This window comes from Octopus sinensis, linkage group LG9, assembly GCF_006345805.1.
Source record: "Octopus sinensis linkage group LG9, ASM634580v1, whole genome shotgun sequence".
Classification (NCBI taxonomy): domain Eukaryota; kingdom Metazoa; phylum Mollusca; class Cephalopoda; order Octopoda; family Octopodidae; genus Octopus; species Octopus sinensis.
The window spans coordinates 89,328,586-89,346,268 of record NC_043005.1 but is presented as its reverse complement, the minus strand read 5'-3'; the positions used below and the strand labels follow the sequence as shown (position 1 = coordinate 89,346,268).

Genomic DNA, 17,683 nt, shown 5'->3' with positions numbered 1-17,683 from the left:
GAGTCAAAACTCCTGCAAAAGTTAATTCAATTTGAAGAATCCACTAGAGTGGACGAAAGCGCTATAATATATGATTTATATATGTGTAGTGATGCTATTGTGTAGGGTTCAGCGCGCATGCGCAGAATGGGACTACTTCCGGGTGGCCACCGGAAGTCTTCCCCATGCGCATGTGCGGGAAAACGTTCCCTCAAGCCCGCCAAGCTCAAATCGCTCCCTTCGGCTAGACAGCATTGCGATCGGACGTGCATTCACAGGCTCTGACAACCACTCGTGCTACGACATAGCGCCAACGACCATCGACCAACTTCAACAAACTAACACGAAGCTGTATATCAGAGGCTGTCTTTCTCCCACCAGACACACGTACGGCATCGCAATCAATAAACCAGAACTACTGTCTTCTACCTTCAACCTGACTTCGTCTGCATTGCTTTATAAAATTTATATGTGACTAGATCGGATATCGACACCCTTTCAGTGGAGCGATAACAGATCCTTCGTTACATATGTAACATACTAATAAATACCTGTAAATATAAAACCATCCAGATTTCTGAGTACCTCATTTCTTCTAATATATATATATGTATGTATGTGTGTGTATGTATGTATATGCATGTGTGTGTATATGTTTGTCCCCCCCCCAACATCGCTTGACAACCGATGCTTGCGTGTTTACGTCCCTGTAACTTAGCGGTTCAGCAAAGAGACCGATATAATAAGTACTAAGCTTACAAAGAATAAATTGGGGGGGGGGGATAAATAAAACAAATAAAAGAATATGTATGTATGCAGTGGTGTGTTATGGGAATTTATGGAAAGGTGTCCCATAGAAACTCACCAAATTGTTAAAGATGGAGAAGAGATGTTAAAATTTGAAAAGAATTTTAATACATGCATGCGATAATTTCGAATACCGATATTAACATGTAAATAACATGATAGAATAATTAAAAATTTATTAAATTAAATTAATTATATATCACTGTTCTCTTCAGTGCAAGAAGAATACATCAAAAAATTATTATTAGTTACAGAAGACGTGATGGAGGAAATAAATAACATATTCAGATATACAACCTTTTCACATACGTACGTACATACGTGGAAACATGTAAGATATCTTCTATTAAGAATTCTTCATGCAGGGAATCAAATAATACTAATAATATTATTTAATTCTGCCTAAAGAATTTCTAAGAGGACATGTCTTACATGTTTCTCCTGTGTGGATAACTGAGGTGTTGGATGAAATACGTGGAATGAGGAATAAAAAACACTAAAGATTTTCCCCCGTCTCCTGCTTTTTGATATATAAGTACTCTGCAAAAATTATTCCCCAGTATTTTTCAACTCTTATGCAAACCTCACATAAACATAACATACATAGGGATTTGGAATTCTGGAACAAGCAGATATGCTTCAAGGGGAACACAGCTTGGACCCTATCTACATTATATACGGGGAAAATGTAAGGATCAAGATTGGAAAAGAAAAAGTGCATAAATAGCCATATTCTGCCTTTCGACAGAAGGATTTCTCTTGGTATCTAGCAATACCAGAAAATAAGAATTTTCAACGACGACATCAGATGGAGCATCCACGTCAATGATAAAGTGAGCTGTGAAGCTTAAATATGACTTTAAAGACTTCAACCCCAGGGGTGCTATTAATTAGGCGACGTTTGATCTGATGCTGAGCTAGAATTAAATTCAAAGTACTTAACACAACGCATTCCCACGATAGATATCGACAGTTTAAAAACAATACGTTATGCTCAAACGCAAACGCTTATCAGTTCGTCCATCTTGAAACACAACCAAACCTCACACAAAACATTTACAAAACGGAAGGCATTACTCTAAGGAATATGAACTTTATTTTTAAAATAAAGAAGGAAATTTTCGCCATAACGTTCAGCATAATTTAGGCAATAATAACAGTGGTTACATTGCTTGAAGCTTTTTCGAGAATATTGAAACAATAAATCGATGCAAGTCATTGTGAAAGATGAAAAGTAATCATTATGTCCTTCCGTAATATTTTCAGTGAGCTTTTCGTGTTGTATTCCTCCATGGTCTTTTATAGTTTCGCATATTATTCGAAGAAGGATGGATTTTGTACTGGGAAGCAGCTTACTCTTCTTCCTCAGAAGATATACTCAATCTGTGGTACCTATGTTTCAAAAAAGGATGCAATGAAACCACCTACTGTGAAAGTGGAGGTAGGTCGCCAATGATAATTCTGTCTAAATTTTTGGCACAGGGCCAGCAATTTTGAAGGGAGGGAGAAGTCAATAAGGTGGAAGAACCCAGTGGTCGACCCTGAAAGGATGAAAGGCAAAGTCAAGGTCGATTTTGACTTTCATTCTTTCATCCGCAAAATGGATAGAATTTCAAAGATAAATAAAAAACAAAACTGTCATAAAAGATAAATAAGAATTGTCATAGCAGAAGAAATTGTTCGTTCAAAGAAAACATGTTTAAAATCTGTTTGACTCATTGTAAAAAGGTTTTCTTTTTCATGTGTGTGTGGCTGTGTTCCCGTACAAAAGGGTGATGGTAAGATTGGAGTACAAAAGTCTGAAAGAACGTGAGATAGATTCAGTTAAACGTCATATGGTACGCCGAGGAACAGACAAAATTTTCCACTTTTTGTAGTTGCTCGGTAGAAGAGAGAAGCACCAAGGTTCAATTCGAATATTTTGAGGCAAAAATTAACACAAGTTGTGATCGGTAAACAACGACAAACGAGAAGACAAGGGAGAGACAATTATACTCTGGCAGGGCAGTGAGAGATATGTGACTGGCGATCATTATAGAAGCAAGTCTTCACACGCACATATACATACATATACGATATGCAATATATATATGTATACACACCTATATATATGGCGGGGGAGGAGTTCGGAATATGTGTATGTGCATACACATCTATATGCATGCATGCATACATGCATACATACATACATGCATAGATACATGCATGCATACATACACACACACACACACACACACACACATACATACATACATACATACATACATACATGTTTATCTAATATATATCATCATCATCGTCGTCATTGTTTAACGTTTGCTTTCCATGCTGGAATGGGTTGGACACTTTGTCTGAGGGTTGGCAAGCCAGAAGGCTGCCCCAGGCTCCAATCTGATCTGGCAAAGTTTCTACAGCTGGATACCCTTCCTAATGCCAACCACTCCAAAAGTGTAGTGGGTACTTTTTACGTGCTACCAGCACGAGGGCCAGTCAGGTGGTACTGGGATCGAACCATATATATATATATATATATATATATATATATATATATAAATATAATAAATCCATAAAAACGAACACACACACACACACACACACACACACACACACACATATATATATATAGGCATATACATATGCATATATATGTATATATAACAATAATATCTAGCAAAGAAATTACAAACAGAAAAACACTGTTGAAATGGATCTTATTTTCATTGTTACAATGTAAGATAGAGCTTCTTTGAATTGTACAAGAATTTGGTTCTATTCTCCATCTTGTCAACTGTTATTGATTGCCAGAAGAACAAGCTGAAGTGAGAGAGAGAGACAGGGAAAAAGAATTTACGCAAGCAGAGAGTGTGAACGTTATGTAGGCCCTTGTATGAGGTGCTTCCTCCATTGGTACCAAATAAAAGAAGGAAGAACCAAATTTGTGTTCCATATTTATATTTCCTGTTAAGTCAGACTAGATAAAGAATTTTCTGTCTATTGCCTGCCTCAACCATATTTAATTGCAGAATGTTAACTCAAACAATGGAACTGTAACAAAGTGTGGTAGTTGGCTCTCTTAAATTTCTGAGTGCAATTATGGAGAATAGAAAACCAACTGGTAGAAAAATGAAGGTTAGGTTTCAACTCTTGGTTAAGAATCTAGGAAGGTTTCATTATTTGTGTGTGTGTGTGTATATATATATCATCATCATCATCATCGTTTAACGTCCGCTTTCCATGCTAGCATGGGTTGGACGGTTCAACTGGGGTCTGGGAAGCCAGAAGGCTGCACCAGGCCAAGTCTGATCTGGCAGTGTTTCTACAGCCGAATGCCCTTCCTAACGCCAACCACTCCGTGAGTGTAGTGGGTGCTTTTTACATGCCACCGACACAGGTGCCAGATGAGGCTGGCAAACAGCCACGATCGGATGGTGCTTTTTACGTGCCACCGGCACAGAGACCAGACGGAGCTGGCAACGGCCACGGTCAGATGGTGCTTTTTACGTGCCACCGGCACGGAAGCCAGTCAGGGTGGTGCTGGCTACGGCCATGTTCAGATGGTTCTCTTACGTGCCACTGGCACTGGTATCACAGCTACAAATTCCACTGATGTTGATAGATTACGATTTTGATTTTGATTTTGATTTTCACTTGCCTCAACAGGTCTTCATAAGTGGAGTTTTGTGTCCCAAGAAGGAAAGGAATGCATAAGTGGGCTGGCTACATCCCAGGTAGAGGCCATGGGATTATAGCCTCACCTGTCCTGCCGGGTCTTCTCACGCACAGCATACTTCCAATGGTCTTTGTCTCTAGTAATTTCCTCGGTGAAACCTAAAGTTTGAAGGTCGTGCTTCACCACCTCGTTCCAGGTTTTCCTGGGTCTACCTCTTTCACAGGTTCTCTCAACCGCTAGGGTGTGGCACTTTTTCACACAACTATCTTCATCCATTCTCACCACATGACCATACCAGCACAAACGTCTCTCTTGCACACCACAACTGATGCTTCTTAGGTCCAACTTTTCTCTCAAAGTACTTACACTCTGTCGAGTATGAACACTGACATTACACATGCATCGGAGGATACTGGTTTCATTTCTTGCGAGCTTACGCATATCCTCAGCAGTCACGGCCCATGTTTCACTACCATGTAGCATGGCTGTTCGTACACATGCGTCATACAATCTGCCTTTTACTCTGAGCGAGAGGCCTTTTGTCACCAGCAGAGGTAAGAGCTCTCTGAACTTTGCCCAGGCTATTCTTACTCTAGCAGTTACGCTTTCAGCACACCCACCCCCGCTACTGACTTGGTCACCTAGGTAACGGAAGCTATCAACTATTTCTAGTTTTTCTCCCTGGAATGTGGCGGAAGATGGTCTCTGCGTATTTTCAGTGTTTATTGCTCCTGACCATCTGCCACACACAAAAACTATCTTCCTAGTTAGCCTTCCTTTGACATTGCTGCACATCTTATGTGTCCATAGCTTACACTTGGTGCATCTTATAGAGTTTCTACCTACGCCTTTTCTACAGATCGAGCAGGGCCATCTACCTGAAGGTGTTTGTGATTTGTCTACCTTCCTACTTATTACGACTTTGGTTTTAGCTAGGTTGACTCTAAGGCCCTTCGATTCTAATCCTTGCTTCCACACCTGAAACCTCTCCTCCAGTTCTGATAGTGACTCAGCAATTAGGGCTAGGTCATCAGCATAGAGGAGCTCCCAGGGGCAACCTGTCTTGAATTCCTCCGTTATTGCTTGGAGGACTATGATAAATAGGAGGGGGCTGAGGACTGAACCTTGGTGGACCCCAACCTCTACTTGGAATTCTTCACTGTACTCATTGCCAACCCCCACCTTACTAATAGCGTCCCTGTACATGGCTCGTACAGCTCTCACTAACCATTCATCCATCCCTAGTTTCCTCATTGACCACCAGATAAGGGATCGGGGGACCCTGTCAAAGGCTTTCTCCATGTCAATAAAAGCCAGGTACAGAGGCTTATCTTTGGCTGGGTATTTCTCCTACAGCTGTCTTACCAGAAATATAGCATCAGTGGTGCTTTTCCCTGGCACGAAGCCAAACTGCATCTCATCCAAGCTGACTCTCTCCCTAATCAGTTGGGCTATGACCCTCTCCATAACCTTCATTACCTGATCCAACAGCTTGATACCTCTGTAATTATGTGTATCTAAAGCGTCACCTTTACCTTTGTAGCAGTTGACTATTATGCTGCTACACCAGTCATTGGGTATGACTCCTTCGTGTATCACCTGGTTAACTATATGGGTGACTTGGCTATAGCCGACACTGCCAGATATTTTGAGCATCTCTGCAGTAATTCCTGATGGGCCTGGGGCTTTCCCTGTCTTCATGCTTCTAATTGCCTTAACTGCCAAAGAACTGTCAACTCGGATAGCTGGTCCCTCTGTTGGGTCGACATTCGGCGGACTCTCTTTATCCCATTCATTTTCCTCATTCAGCAACCTTTCATAGTGGCATCGCTAAACCTCTCTCTTTGCATCCTCATTTAGCGCAGGTGAACCATCATCCATGCGAACACATTTTTCTCCTACCACATCACGATTCTCTCTCACACACTGTCTTGCAACACAAAATACCTCAAGTGTTTGGTCCTCACGGCGCAGAACATTGGCAAATTTTTTCTTATCTGCTTCCCCTCTGGCTAAATAAACCTGTCTCCTAGCTTCCCTTCTGGCAGTCTGATACACTTCCCTGCTACCACCGTTCTTCCAGTCCTTCCAAGCCTGTTTCTTTTGTCTAATAGCCCTGTCAACAACATTGCTCCACCACCACGTTACCCTGGGTCGAGATGGGACTTTGCTCCATCCACAGATCTGGTCAGTAGCTGTCAGTAGATTGTCCCGTAGAAACTTCCAGTTTTCTTCCATGTTATGTGAAGCTATATCCCCTTCTATTTCATCGAAGACTTTGAGTAGTACGTCTCTAAATCTCTGTCCATTTGCAGGATCTTTAAGCTTCCAGACCCTTCTCCTCCAAGCAGGTCTTCTGGGCAACCATTTAGCCCTGATCCTGAAGTTGCTAACTACTAATCTATGTTGAGGAGTGCATTCTTCGCCTGGGGAGGTTTTGGCATTTATAAGCAGCCCTCTTTCCCTCTTTCTGGCGAGGATGTAGTCAATCTGGCTAGTGTGTCTGCCAGAATGGTAGGTGACTAGGTGAGAGGTGGGTTTCCTGAAGTTGGTATTGCAAACCATAAGGTCATTTGCATTGCAGAACTCCAGCAGCCTGGTTCCTTCCTCATTGCGAGAACCAAAACCGTAGCCTCCATGTACACCATGGAAGCCCCCGACGTGCCGTCCAACATGTCCATTGAAGTCATATATATATAATTCATGCTTTTCTTTTGATTGTTTTCCTTCAGAGAGTTCCAAAACATGAAGAAAAAAAATATATCTTGATTATGATCAGTCCAGATAGAATTCCAGATTCTAAGTGGGTCTGGTTACATTGGATGAAGACAGGAATCTCAGTAAGTATAAAGCATGTTTCATGCACAGTAACTCATGCTTGAGTTAACAGAAATATGCACTGATTCATGCACACACGCACAATACATACAAGCAATCATACATGATGATTGCTTCATCTTGGGAGATGATAGCCCTCCCATCAACACACACGCAACACCCCATCACACAGCACAATCACTCCATTGACAAGCCCTTAGATGACTTTTAAGGCCAGCTGCAGACTGACAGAGTTTAAAAAGACAAGTGACGGATATTCTTCAAATCTTTTATACATCTTTGCCCTTTGGAATCTGATTCTGAAGGAGTGTTTTTGTGAACTAGCATGTGTCTTTTAAGTCCAGATATTGTCTTACAAGTTTTTTGACATATGACAAGTCGTAAGAGGCAGTTGGTGTCGAAGATCATTACCTATCTGGGCATTACAATTTTCATGTGACTTCATATGGTTCATGTATCCTACATACATACATACATACAAACATACATACATACACACACACACACACACACACACACACACACACACACACACACACACTGATGTTGATGTTGAAATTCCAATGAAGGAGCCTTAGATCTAGGTTAGAAACTGGCTCTTTCTCTATTGGCAAGAAATCTTGAAATAAAACTGAACAATGACATGTGCACACACAAACCAATGTGCGTGTATATATATATACATATACATACGTACATATATGCATACATATATATACTTTTTTTACCAAATAAACACACACACACTATATATTCATTCTCCACTCATTTATTACTGTTCTCTTATGTCCGTTGTCTGGAAATCTTTTGTTACACATCTGTGACCTCTTCAGTGAGTCTTCCATCCGTGTGCATCCTCTTCTTATGTTTAGTCCATGCTGTGCATCCTTGAGAAAAACGAATTTGATTTTTTAAAAATCTGTGTCCCAAAGACAACGTTGTCCATCATCATTATCATCGTCATCATCATCGTCGTCATCGTTTAACGTCTGCTTTCTATGCTGGCATGGGTTGGACGGTTTGACTGAGGGCTAGCAAGCCAGGAGGCTGCACCAGGCTCTAATAAAAAGATATAACTTGCAATAAGAAATAACTCATCTTTTAGATCAACAACTCTCCTCTCTATCTATCACCATCTCTCTCTCTCTCTCTCTCTCTATATATATATATATATAGATTTGTCTTGGGATTCATGATCAAACGGCTGGGTGGAATTGTGCAAAAAATTACACTGACGTGTAGAATGATCTGGTGGCGAGGCTGGGCTTTGCATTTTTTCATAGCTCCCATGGTTAACGAGATAATCTACTATAATAATACTTTTGTGTTTATGAATGAGAAAGGAAAGGGTGATAGATGAATAAGGAAGGAAGGAGTGATGTCATGCTTGGTAGTGGGATGATGGAAACTGTATGCTGAAAAAATAAATCAAACAGTGTTTCAACTCTGTGTGAATATATGTGGGTTTATGTAAAATGGGGGGAGGGTATGTGAATGTGTGTGTGTGTGTGTGTGCGCGCGCACACACAATGGAAGTAGAATGCTTCATCTTTGTTCGCTTAGTATCTGGGTTTATTTTTGATTTGGTTGAATCTTGGTTGTTTTTTTTTTGTTGGTCAGTTATTTTTAGAGTTTTGACAGAAAAAAGTCATTCTAAAATTGTTTTTTAATGTAAGTGCGCCCAAACAAGTCGAATGCTTACACAGAGCAGGTTTTACAGCCACATCATCCAAACTGACCGGGTGAAACCGGGTTTAGCTGCTAGTTTATATATATTTACCATACCCTTTGACACTCACTCCTTCTCTATATATGTATTAACTCTCATGCAGAACTTCCATTCTTTTCTGAAAACCTTGTCAACTAACGTCTACTTACATTTCATGATATACAGCTTATCCCTCACAAAATGCTTAGCTTCTCAATCTTGTTTTCTGATTGGGTAAAAATTAACTTGAAACCCCTGTAAAATTTTTCTAAATATTTTCTGGAGTAAATGAATGACAAACTTAGATTCAGCATGATAAAGTACATCAATAAACCAAATTTGAAGATTTTCATTTAATTTTAAAACTTCAAAATTTGTGATAGTAACAGAAAAGATCTCACCCTATTTGTCTGCTTTTCATTTTTTACTTTTGTTATGGTAAAAATTTCACTATTTTAAAATTACATTTAATTTTGTGTTTGAAAGTAAAAGAAATGCGGATTATAATGGTGATTGCCAATTTCCAAAATTTTCTTATTTTTTTTAATCATCAAGGCTTCTCCCATCGTTTTTAAGTGTGTAGTGCAAAGTGAAAAAAAAAAAAATTGGCCAAAGTTGGTACTGAGTAGGAGAAGAATGGGGTGGGGGGTGGAAAAATTCATAAAATTTTAAAGTTTTCTTTTTGCTGAAAAGGTGTCTTCCATTGCTTTTAGGTGTGTAAGAATGGTGAAATATTGTGTTTGTAGGATTTCTTATGAATCTTCTCAAATCTAACAATTTGTTGATTCTAATCTTTTCAGTCCAAGAAGTTTCAAGGTATAACAACAGAAAAATCAGATGATGTAGGTAAACACTCGTTTCAATTTTGCCTCTCATTTCAATTAACATAATTACTTGGTTGTTTGTCATTGTCCTCTTCTTATTCTTCTTCTTCTTCTTCTTCTTCTTCTTCTTCTTCTTCTTCTTCTTCTTCTTCTTCTTCTTCTTCTTCTCCTCTTTTCTGCTCTGCCTCTATCTTCTCTTCTGCTACCACTGCTGTTGCTGCTGTTCCCCCTTCTTCTTCTCCTCCTCCTCCTCCTTCTCTTCTCCCCCTCCTCCCCCCTTCTCCTTCTTTCCCTTCCCCTCCTTCCAATTTTATTATATTCACAAATAGTTCATTCTGCATCACTCATTCTGTGTTACGCTTTTGTCTTTTTCTCTCTCCCCACCCCACCTCCAGGCTACAAAGTCCCTAAGCAGACCTCAGGGGTCTATCGAATACAATTTTTGCTGTATGAGCAGATATATTATCCTGCCGTCATGGAACTGCACTCCAGATCGGATGAAGCACGAGTGTTTAAAATGGTTCAATTTGAGAATGAAAACCACCTGGAACCAATAATGAATTACCAATATATACTGTTTGCCAATGACACAGCACCGACCAGTCTGAAGAACTGGGGGAAGGATTGTCTGATCAATATGGTTGTAATGTATCTGGGAACACTATTTCCCTGATTAGAATGCTTCACAACAACAAAATAAAGGTGACAACAATAACAACAGCAACAATAATAATACTTTCTACTATAGGCACAAGGCCTGAAATGTTGGGGAAGGGGACTAGTCGATTTCATCAACCCCAGTGTTTCACTGGTACTTAATTTCTAGACCCAAAAAGGATGAAAGGTAAAGTTAACCTCGGTGGAATTTGAACTCAGATCATTAAGGCAGATGAAATACTGCTAAGCATTTCGTCCAGAATGCTAACAATTCTGCCAGCTTGCTGCCTTACAACAACAGGCCTGAAAATCTGAGGAGGCTGCTAGTTGATTATATCAACCCCTGTATGTAACCGGTACTTACTTTATTGACCCAAAAATTCTGCCAGCTCACTGCCTTAATAATGATGATGATGATCTAAAAGAAATATGAAAACCAACAAATAATAAAGAATAAATACAAAGAATTAATATTATTTTTCTGTATTCTTTTTTTCATTGCATGTTTTCATTTCCTTTTTAAAGCAGTAAATAATACCTATTTAAACAGGTATTGAGTACTTCTTTAGGTTTTTGGGTTTCACTTTTGTGTTTCCTATTCTAATGGAAGTTCTTTACATCTCTCTCTTTCTCTTCCCCTCCCTCCTTCCACTCCCCCCCTTTCTCCATCTCTCTCTCTCTCTTCCTTATGAATTTACCTCCCACTTTAAAAATGATTTCCCTGGTCCACCACACTACTACTACTACTAAGGCAGTAGCAGACTGGCAGAGCTGTTAGCATGCCAGGCAAAATGCTTAGCGGTATTTCATCTGTCATTACATTCTGAGTTCAGTTTCCATCAAGGTCGACTTTGTGTTTCATCCTTTAGGGGTCAATAAAGTAAGTACCAGTTGCGTACTGGGGTCAGTGTAAGAGACTTACACACTCCCCCCTCCAAATTGCTGGCCTTGTGTCAAAATTTGATATTAGTATTATTTCTGTTTTATCAGAGGTTTTGTTGGAACTCTTGGAGTCTTGCATGCATAGCAGGTTTGCTGCCTGCAGCCTAGGGTACCATGCTATCCATTCTTTTCAGCTATCTAATACTTTCCTGATTATTCTGGCCAGTCCAAGGAGGCAAACCTTTTGTAACAATTCTACTGGGCACTCTTTTCCAATTTCCTTTATATTCCCCTTGATGCCTTCTAATACTGTTCCTAAAGGCCCAACAATTACCGGTACTGTCTTCACCGTCTTCATTTTCCATAGCTGGGCTATTTCATATTATTATTGAGTGAGAGAGCAGTGCATGCCATCAAAGTGACACCGGGGTGAAACATACGAAGCCCAGTATGCCCATCATGACTACCTATCTGATAAGGGTACACCAGGCACATGCATCACAACCATATGTGCACGACATGGAGATCTCATATCAAGATAAACAGCACATGACCTTGCGGGTGGGGCTCAGTTAGAATTTTTTTCTGGTCAAGTAACCCATCCCACTCAAAAGGTCCCTGAATAAGGGTTGTTTAAGGATGTTGAACGAAACACTCATGTTTCCAGAGGTGAATTATTCAAACCCCAAAGAATCCCTCTCAACACATAGCTATTTTGCTCCCCCACTACTTCTGCTTGTGATCAGAGATGCACATATTGTCAGCCACTAAGGGACATGCTCAACTGGTTAAGGCCAAACAACTGACAAGCAAATCTGTGGTATTGAGCAGAATATTTGCTGTAGCCCATCTTTTATACCAAGACAAAACAATGTACATGATAACACTTCCAATCAGTTAAGATCAGAAGCCATGAGAGCCACTGCCTGGTACTGCATCAGGGCATGCCTCATACTGCATCTATTAAGGTGGCAAGCTTGACAAAATGTTTTGCAGCGTTTCATCTGGCTTTACCTCCTGAGTCCAAATTCTACCAAGACTAACTCAGCTTTTGATGCTCTGGTGGGGTGGGTGTCAATGAAATAATTACCACTTGATCACTGGGGTCAATATAATTGACCAACCCTGTTCCTCAAAATTAGTGGCCTTGTGCCAAAATTTGAAACCACTACTATTATTGTTATTAGAGGACCCAAGCCGTCAGTAATGATGGTGGATGTTTTACTAGAGTCTGTGGTAATTACAACATTTTGGTTTGTATGTATGAACAGTTGGGGATATAGTAGAATCATGTTCATGCTGAAAGTTGTTAATAAAAGTATGAGGAGGTAATTAAAGATGTGAAAATAACAAGAGAATAAGGCAATTATGTTTCTCATTCCTCAAATATTACACAGCAAGATGTCAGTTATTCATTATTCTACATTGGTATTTTCTACAATAAGTGTTTTACCTATTTCCACAAATCTTGTACAAGTTGATGTATTCAAATCTACCAAAATATATGCATATTTATCAAAGGTGGGCAATCATTAATCGAAAAGTTAACTTCAATATCTGTTAATTAGTTAATTATTTCCTAATGTAACAAAAGTTATCGATAAATTGCTCACGTTCATTTTTATTATAGAAAAAAAAATCAGTTTTTGCTCTAAAACCACCTAAAAACTCCTTTAAAAAGTGCCAAAATTATAGAATTCATTAACTTCAATTCAATTGAAATTAACAGACTAATTAACTTCCATTAACTCAAGTTAATTAGTCTGATAATGATTTCCAAAGTTAACTTAAAAGTTAAATCATTAAAAAAATGTTAGCTTTGTTAACTAACAATTAATGGTGTAATGGTTTGGTGCCCAAGTTTGATATTTATTTAAATATATGCATTTTTATGCATGAATACATGATCTTACAAGCAAGTTGCGTACATTTTCCAAAGGTTTTCAAGAGGCAGCAGGTTTAGTTTATGAAAAAAACTGCACATTTACATGTTTGACTCATTCCATACAAAGGATACAAATGTACATAATAAGCATTGTTATTTACATTCACAGCAAAAGTTCCCAAAGACCAAGATTTTTCATGTAGATATGAGGAGGTGCCAACACACACTGGAGTTCTGAATTTTCAATCCAAAATTTCAAATGATTTGTTTTTCATCCTGTTTTAAGAAATACAATCACACAATTTAATAAGCAAAACGGCTAAAGTTGAATACATGAAACGAAGGCCTCTGTAAGCTGAATATAAAATGTAATAGAGGAATGTAGTGGAATATATGAATTAAAATAAATAAAAGTTGAATAAGTATTGACACAAATACATACATGGGAAAATGTGAGCAAGAGAAATAATATTCTTAAGATTATAAACCTAGAAAATTACGGGACAAATTATTACACTTGGAAAAGTTCAGGACAACTAATTACATCTGGTAAAGTACAGAACAAGGAAATTCTTACTTAAAATAGATGGAAACTGAAAGAAGCCCATAATATATATATTTATATATGTGCATATATATACATGTGTATGGATGTATGGTGAATTTTTGGAGGCTTTGTTAGAAGGGGAAAAAGTTAAAAGAAAGGGCAAGAAAGGTAGTGAGAAAGGAGTCTTTTCTGGGATGGTTGAAATTGTCTTCTTTCATCAGTTATCATGTTACTCAGCTATAAACAGGAATCCTTTTCTGAGACAGTTGAAGTTAATCAAAGAATACAATACAATTTCAACCATCTCAGAAAAAGATCTCCTTCACTCTTTCTTTCTTTCTCTTTTTCCTTTTTCTCCCTCTAACCAAGCCTCTAAAAATTCACCACATACATACATATGTACATACATACATACATACATACGTACATACATATATATACATATATACCCATGCACACACACACATGTATTCTCTTCCAAATTTAACTCCAAATTCTTTCAATTAACTCACATACATATAAAAGGCATAAATTTTCTGGAAAAATATTATTACAGATGAATCCCTGAAGCAGGAGGAAAGCACTAAATAAATAACTCAATTTCTGACTATCTCCTTTCTCTTAATATATAAAATCTATACATCAAAAGAGGTTGAATGAAAGGGAGATAATAATAATAATCCCAACAAACTAAGCTGCAATGAGTGAGAATGGTATGTGTGTGTTTGCATGTATGTGTGTGTGTATGGTGTGTGTAGCAGTTGATGTGTGGTTTATCGTAAAGAAATAGATACATAGTAAAGAAATAGATGTGTGGTTTATCAAATGGTGTGTGCACATGTGTATGTGTGTGTCTGGCCAAATAGTGTGCATGTGTATAGTGTATGCTTGTGAACAAAAGTTATCTTTGTCTATGCATGTTGTGTGTGTGTGTGTGTGTATATATATTGTCTGTGTTCAGGTATTATGTGTTTGTGTGGGTGTGGGAGTGTGAATGACAATGTGTGGTATGTGGTGTGTGCACTGAATTAAACAGTGTGTGTAGCTGCTCATATAGTGGTATGTGTGGTAATGTTATTGAAGATTATATGTGGTGTGGGTGCTGAGAAGTGGTTGGTGCTAATGTGTGTGCAGTGGAATGGTGTTGTGGGTGTGTAAAGTGAGTGATGAGTTGAACAGTGTGTATGTGTTGAGGGTACTGAGGTGGGCAGTATGAAGGTGTGTAGGTGAAGGGGGTACAATAGAAGGTGATTTGAGCCCATATGGTGCAAAGGAATGAAGAAAAAAATTTTAATTCCTGTTCACAGCAAAGGCGAGAGTCTGGGTGGCAGTCTGAATATAGACAGATGTTATAGTGATTGACTGGTAGAATGGAAGTGGCATGAGACTGGGATGTCATTGCCAAGTCTGATGTCTTGAAAGTATTCCGCAAATAGGTCAGCCAAGCAGCGTCCTGTTTGACCAATGTAATTGGAAGTACAGAGAGAGCAGAAGATGCAGTAAATAACATTACTAGAGGTGCAGGTAAAGGAATTAGTTACATGATAGGGATGGTGATGGGTGCCTGTGAGGATGGTGGTGTTGGAGAGGTAGGAGCAGGTGTGACAGCATGGCCAGGAGTAGGGGAAGGAGCAAGGCTGGGAGGCGGGGGGTAGGAAAGAAATGTGGATCAGGAGGTCACGCAGGTTATGGGCTGATTTGAAGGAGGAAAGGGATAGGTTAGAGAAGATGTGTGAGGTAGAGGGGTCAGACTGGACTCATTGGAAGGATTGAAGAATGGTGCGTTGGAGGGGTGGTAGGTGGGGGGAAATGGAAGATGGGTAAGGGTGGGGCGGGTGTAAAGAGAAAGTGCAGAGGCATGGTTCACAGATTGTGTCCAGCCAAGGGCAGTGTGGATAATAGCAAGAGGATATCCATGTAGGATGAAGTAGCAAGCCATGAGTTGAAACTGAATCTCAAAGTGATGGTCATCACTGCAGATTCTGCATAGATGAAGGAATTGGGAGTAAGGAATGGAGAGCTTGGTATGGGTAGGGTGGGAGGAGGAGAGGTTAAGGTAGGAATGTGAGTCAGTGTGCTTGTTGTAGATGGCGATAGTGAGAGTGGAGTGATGTATGCTGACAGAAATGTCGAGAAATACATACATACATACATACATGCATGCATGCATAGATACATACATACATACATACATACATACATACATACATACATACATATATGCTTACATTAGTTTGTGTGTGTGTTAGTATCCAAATGTATGTGATATTTCCTCTGCTCTCACTGTTGTTCACTTTTGTCTCCTTGCTACCTACTTCAAATAGTTAAGTGTCACTCACAAAAAATAAGTATATAGACAAATACACTTAGAGCATTATATATATTGATTGCTATTATATAATAGCACTCTTTGGCATTCAATAACAATGCATTTCTCTAGACTAAATGTCATCTGGATGTCATGTAAGAAAATTTGTACGGTCTGAATAAGGGAGTCCAGTTGACCTCTTCTAGCACTGTAAAGCTTCAAACCATCCTTAAGCAGCAGGAGGTTAATTGGTCTTGTGCTCTTCTGCAGCTTGTACCAGTTCTAATCTTATTCAAAACCAAGGAAAGCAGTAACATACTAACAATAAACAGCATGGATGACATGGAGTCTCCTTGAAAAATTCTCCTCCTGATGTTGACTTGACTAATTTCCCTCCTACCTGGTGTCAAGACTGTCGTCCATTTCCTAGAACTGTTTTTGAATAAATAAATCATATTTTTAGCATCCTTACCATCTCCAGGCATTCTAGAATCCACGGACGAGGAACCATATAGTTGTCTTCTTATAATCTTTCCAAGCCATTGATCAGCTTGTCAACCCTCTACAGCAGTTCTTCAAAATTGCCTTATATCTCCGCATCTGATCCTTTGTTTCTCATGATCCCTTCCTGTAGCCTTTCTGTTCAAATACAAGCTGTTCATTTCTTTCAAGGGGATCATACAGCTTGCCCCCCCCCCCATTATCCGTGTTAGAAGCATCCACAAAATAGATAAACAAGCAATCAGATGATAGTTACTGGCTGTAGCACCCTCAACACAGTTCTTCTCACCGTCCACACAGGTACAATTCTTTGGTGTTCACAGCCTTGAAGAGCTCTTGTTGCTTACGATGCAAATCCATCAATCCCTTGAACTAGGTCAGATGTGGCTGCCTGCCATTTTCCCATCTTATTACATCCTCCTTGTATATCTTCCAGTATGATGGTAATGTCATCTTGCACCTCTCTGCCACTCAGTTCTTCTCCCACTTCTTGAAACCAGAGTGCCCTGTTGTGTTTGACTTCCTCTCAACAGATCCAGCTTCAAAAGGAAGTTGCTTCTTTTGGGATCGGATAACTCTGCTTCTTCCTTGTTTCCTTTGTTCAGAGTTTTCTAGAACAGTTTCTCATTTGTTCTGAACAGTTTGCTTTGCTTAAACTGTAAGCACCTTTCCTTCTATCTTTTGATCTTAACACCATGTGCTTTGATCTTTTGTTTTAACAAATCCAAGACAAAGTGTCATTGTCCACCCGGTAGTATTTCTTATTCATGTGCTTCTTTTCACTTTGACTGAGCCTCCTGTTTCCTCTCCTTACTTCCTCAATCTTTCTTATACTTTCACTCATTTTCCAGAATGGTTCTTTACATCTCTGTTCTTTCTTCTCTCTAAACATCCCCATCTTTCCTGCAATGACACAGACAGTGGAATACAGCAAAAGAACTTAACTCCACGATGTCCTTAATCAAGATTCTCATAACAACCTCATTTGCTTTCCTCACTTCTCATCATGTGACCCTGTCATATGATTTCAATGGTGACAAATTTTTCCCTCTCTTCAGTGGCTATCACTTCTAGAAT

At 39.2% G+C, this 17,683-nt stretch overlaps 2 protein-coding genes across 3 annotated transcripts in view; one reads left to right on the top strand and one right to left on the bottom strand.

Annotated features, from left to right (window-relative positions):
- Positions 1–1,377: 1,377 nt before the first annotated feature.
- On the top strand, positions 1,378–10,547 carry LOC118764900. Its single transcript, XM_036506078.1, has 4 exons — positions 1,378–2,227; positions 7,189–7,296; positions 9,803–9,848; positions 10,222–10,547. The coding sequence occupies exons 1-4, from the start codon at positions 2,030–2,032 to the stop codon at positions 10,497–10,499; spliced, it is 630 nt and encodes a 209-aa protein (XP_036361971.1). The 5' UTR covers positions 1,378–2,029; the 3' UTR covers positions 10,500–10,547.
- A 3,570-nt stretch (positions 10,548–14,117) lies between these two features.
- Positions 14,118–17,683, bottom strand: part of LOC115215466 (protein ITPRID2) — a 123,607-nt gene continuing 120,041 nt past the window's right edge. For both annotated transcript variants that reach the window (XM_036506076.1, XM_036506077.1), the window contains exon 16: positions 14,118–14,128. The gene's annotated coding sequence lies outside the window, so the exon portion shown is untranslated. The remainder of the gene's footprint in view (positions 14,129–17,683) is intronic.